At 51.7% G+C, this 4,728-nt stretch overlaps 1 protein-coding gene across 1 annotated transcript; it reads right to left on the bottom strand.

The window, feature by feature from the left end:
- Nucleotides 1–477: 477 nt before the first annotated feature.
- Magee1 (MAGE family member E1) lies at nt 478–4,129 on the bottom strand. The gene has a single exon (XM_028863407.2). It carries the CDS (start codon nt 3,863–3,865, stop codon nt 1,031–1,033), a length of 2,835 nt encoding a protein of 944 aa, XP_028719240.1. The 5' UTR covers nt 3,866–4,129; the 3' UTR covers nt 478–1,030.
- Nucleotides 4,130–4,728: the final 599 nt, after the last annotated feature.

Below are 4,728 nucleotides of genomic sequence, written 5' to 3'. Positions count from 1 at the left end.
GCCCAAAGTGGGTGCGGGGAACCAAGCTTAAGTCCTCTGGAAGAGCATTAAGTACTCTTAACCACTGGACTATCCAGCCCCATGACTCAATTACTTTAATGAGACAGCTCATGACTTGTGAAACCTCTTACCTTCAGATGACTGACTTCAATCCACACCGATATTCACTGAAGACTGAAATTCAGATTTGAATTTATTTACCTCATGTTGTATCAAGAACCCAATCTTTTCCTCCCACCCCATCATGTTAACTATGGACTATTTGGATTCAGGAATTAGATTGATGTACCTCCTCTTAAGACCCATAGAATTCTCTACTTAGTGTACTATATAGCTTATTTCATAATAAAACTTCTGGTCCTTGAGTTCTAGAGAAGGTGCTATATCTTGTATATGTCTCTCATACTATAACCAGAATATACTACTGTCCCCATTATATGAGAGGAATTTAATAAATATTTATTGAATAAATTAGTGCATTAACGTTGTTTGATTTATTACACCTTTATTTTTCAATACACTTTAGCACAGCAAAGCAAATACAGGTAGACATTAGTATTCTTTACACAATAGCAGACAGAGAGGGAAGCCAGCCACAACTTAGTGCTTTGTCAGTTGTTGTATATTTGTTTGTTTAATATCTGAAGCTAGATCACTTTAACGATGATTGTTTTCAAGCTTTCAAGGAAAAGCCTATATCTATAGCTATATGCTATATATTATCTTTCAGACAATGCAACAAGATGGAAAGAGTCTCAAAACATTTTATAACACTATCAAAACTCTTATAGTAAAGTACAACAAAGACAGCAAGTGGTCAATCACATTTACATTACTGGACAGTATTATTAAAACAATTGAAACTTTTCAAGATACCAAACAAGAACTAAACACGAAAATACACAAATGGAACTGGAACACAAACATCAAATACAATACGTTCCCCACCCCCCACCCCCAACCCCAGTACATGAGAACCAGGACTCTAGGCCTGGCCATACAAGGCCTCGCTGACTGCTCACACATTCATCTATCGCAAGTTGCGAACGACCAATGGCCGGTGCGCTTCAGCTCTATTGGCCTCATCTTCCAGGGCCTCCCTGTACTGATCTGGCCAGTCCTGTGGCTCCTTTCTGTGGATTCGGGCCACATATCGCAGGGCTTTCATCTTGGAGGTTTCCAAGCGGGCTCTAGGGCCCCACACGAAATCATACTGCACTGGATCACTGTCAGGAACCCGCAAACTGTCCAGGTAGCGCTGACTCAAATACCTACAGGTAATCACATGCTTTCTCCCATTTTGCACTCCCAAGCCCCTCAGAAAGGCCCAGACTGCAGACTCTCTTGCATGGTTGCCCATTATAAAGATGAAGCTTAGGACTTGCATTAAGAAATTGTTGCCGGGCCTGTTTGGACTGTCCACAATCTCTTCAATATCTTCCATTTCTCTTCGGTTGTACAGGGTGTAGGAGTGGTTCCTGGGATCAAGGACCACTAGCTCTGTGCCATACACATTGTTTAGGGTGCGAGCAGCACGATTCAGGAGGTCAGGGAACACTTTGCTACACTCTCGACCAATGTAATACAGAATTCCTTTCTTTGGTATAGGCAGCTTAGTTGAGTCCATCAGCAGAAATAACTGGACCAGTTTCCTTGACTTGCTCTCCAATCTTGACTCAGGCCATGAATGGGGAGAATATTTTGAGGAGCAGCCAGGAGCATCTGAATCAGGAGCCAGTAGCTCTGGAGAAACTTCCTCAAAAAAGGGCCTCCTAAAGTGAGGAACAGCCCGCCAATCACCACCAACTCTGTTAGCATCTTCTTCCAGCGCTTCATTGTATTGTGCTGGCCAGTCCATAGGATCTTTGTTATAGATCTTAGCCATGAACTTCAGAATCTTCATCTTGGTGGTTTCAAGGTGGGATCGTGGGCCCCAGTAAAACTCGTACTCGACTGGTACACAGTCAGTGATCGGCCTGTAGTCTAAGTAACGCTGCCACACGAACTCTACAGACAGCAGTCTCTTCGGGTTCCCAAAGACGGAAAGCCTTCTTTCACGCTGCACTCCGAATCTCCAGAGCATCTCCCAAATATCAGCTTCCCTGGCTTGGTTGCCATTTAGGAATATCTGTCCCAGGATCATCATCAGGAGGCCCATCTTTGGCCCATTTGGGATGTCTTCTAAGCCTTCAAAGGGCACAGGTCCCAGTTTGTTGAGCAGGATGTAGGTGTGCTCCTCGGTATCTAGCTCCTTCAGTTCAAACCTAAAAATGCACTCCAGGTGGGCTGCTGCTCGTCTGAGGATCTCAGGGAACTGGTTGCGATATTCTTTAACAATGAATTGCCTCATTTCAGATTCCTTAATGGGGTACTTGGTCTGATCCTTCACCAGCAGAAACTGCAACAATTCTGCCACATTTTGCTCCATAGGATCCTGAGGCTTCAGCGTGAGGGCAACGTGGGCGGTGCCAAGGCCCATAATGGTAATGGAGTTGGAATTCTCACTGTCTCTCAGGACCTGGAAATCCAGGAAGCCTTCGGAACGCTTCGGGCGTACAACGGGACCAGAGTCCTTTTGCAGAGCAAGGGAGGCGCACTTGCATAAGTCTATGCCCACGGAAGCACCGCAGCTCAACGGTGCTTCAGGGTTGTCAGCGGCAGTGGACATTCCGGAAGCGCTAAGGCCCTCGGCACCTAGGGGCATCTGCGAGGTGCTCGGCCCCTCCCCCAGGATGTGCAGCCGGGAGGTGCACTGGTCCTCCTCCAGGATGTGCAGCCCGGAGGTGCTCGGGCCCTCGATGCAGGGAAGCAGCCCGCGGGTGGCAGATCCCTCCGCCGCGCAGGACGCCGCCGAGATGCTGAAGCCCTCAGCAGCCATGGATCGCCGGGATGTGCCCCGGCCCTTGGCTGAGGTGCTAAGGCTCTCAGGGGCTGCGGGTGGCACCGAGATGCGCAGTCCCTTTTTGGAGGTGGGCGGCGCTTTGACGCGAGAGCCCTCCAAGATGGTGGGCGGCACCCAGGTGCTCTGGACCTCACCGGAGGGGGGCGGCATGGAGATGCTCAGTCCCTCCGCGGAGGGGGGCGACGCGGAGATGTCGGGTTCCTCCAAAACCGAGAGCAGCACGGAGGTGCTCGGGCCCTCAGCAGGGGTGGGCAGCAGGTTGATGCCCAGTCCATCAGAGGCAGTGGGCGGCACCGAAGTGCTCAGGGCCTCACTAGCGGGGGAGGGCAAGTTGATGCCCGGTCCCTCCGAGACGGTGGGCGACACGGAGGCGCTCAGGCCCTTGCCAGAGGGAAGCGGCACGGAAATGCCCGATTCCTCGGAGAAGGTGGGCGGCACTGAGGTTCCCAGGCCCTCACCCAGGGTGGGCTGCACGCCAGGGCCCTCATCGGAGCGGGGCTGCTTGGAGATATTCAGCCCTTCAGAGACATCAGGATGCTCAGAGGCCTTTGAGCCCTTAGGAGCAGTGGGCGGCACAGAGGTGCTCGGGCCCTCTGCAGCGGTGATTGACATAGCGGTGTTCAGCCCCGCGGAGACTGCAGGAGGCCGGGAGGTGCCAGGACCCTCCCCGGAGATGGGCAGCTCGGAGGTGTTCAACCCCTTAGAGATGAGGAGCTGCCCGGAGGCGCTTGAGCCCGCAGAGGCGGTGGGTGACACCGAGGTGTTTGGGCCCTCCCGGGGGGTGGGCATCACGGAGGTGCCTGGGCCCTCAGAGGCGCAGAGGCCCTGGAGGATCTGAGGATCGCTGGGATCCTTAGGGACGTCTGGGCCTGGCACGGCAGCAGGGAGACCTTTCCCTTTGCTGTTGCGCGAATTGCCCCTTCCACCGCGGCGGCGGCGCGAATTCTGGCTTACCAGCGACATGGTCCTGTCAACCGGCGTGTGGAAGCTGACACCGACAGGCCCGCGAGCTCGCAGGAGAGGACGCGAGGTGTGGAGGCGCCTCTGCACAGAACTGCTGCTAGCAGTAATGCTGCTGATGCTGCCAGACCCAAAGTTCCAAGCAAGTCACAGGAGCCGAAATTAGAGGTGGTGGGAAAGAAGGAAGGTTCTAGCCAACAGAGAACGCGTCTCAGAATACTCGCCTCTCACACCCCGCCTTCTGCCGCAGTCCGCGCAGGCGCAGTTGGGCTCTGCGGCAAGACGACCCCGCCCCGCCCAGCCCCTCCCGTGGGTCTGCGGAAAGTGGACCTGGTGATTCTGCACCAAAACTGCGCAATGACTGGAGGGAGGCTTTGGTAGGGTGAAACAAGGAGCTCGAAGCAGATGGGCAGAGAATAAAAATGGAGGTAACACTAGCTATCTCTCAGAGTCAGGGTACCTATTAGAGGGTTTCTACTCCTGTGTCAGGTATTTAATACATTTTCAAAATTGGTAGTTAGTATCCTTAGGATTTGTATCTCCCTCAAAACCGTTTATGAGGAAAAATATGCGTGCTGCGTGGAAGGCTGAAGCTCTCATCCCTTCCCTTGTCTCCTCTGTCATTTTCTCTATTGAAGCCTCCAATAATTCTTATATTCCTGCCAGCTATAAGACCCTGCCCCTTCTCCAAAAGGTCAAAGGGCTGAGATTTAGTTCTAATTAGGAAACCTGTAGCTACCTAGACAATTTCACTGTGCACAGTCCCAACCCTTACCAATACAGAAAAATATAATCTCTTTTGTGGGGTCCTGCAATTGTACTATTCCAGCCACATCCAAAATTAGTGATCCTAGAGCAGTTAGCAC

Source organism: Peromyscus leucopus, chromosome X, assembly GCF_004664715.2.
Source record: "Peromyscus leucopus breed LL Stock chromosome X, UCI_PerLeu_2.1, whole genome shotgun sequence".
Taxonomy (NCBI): domain Eukaryota; kingdom Metazoa; phylum Chordata; class Mammalia; order Rodentia; family Cricetidae; genus Peromyscus; species Peromyscus leucopus.
This window is presented reverse-complemented; position numbering and strand designations above follow the sequence as displayed.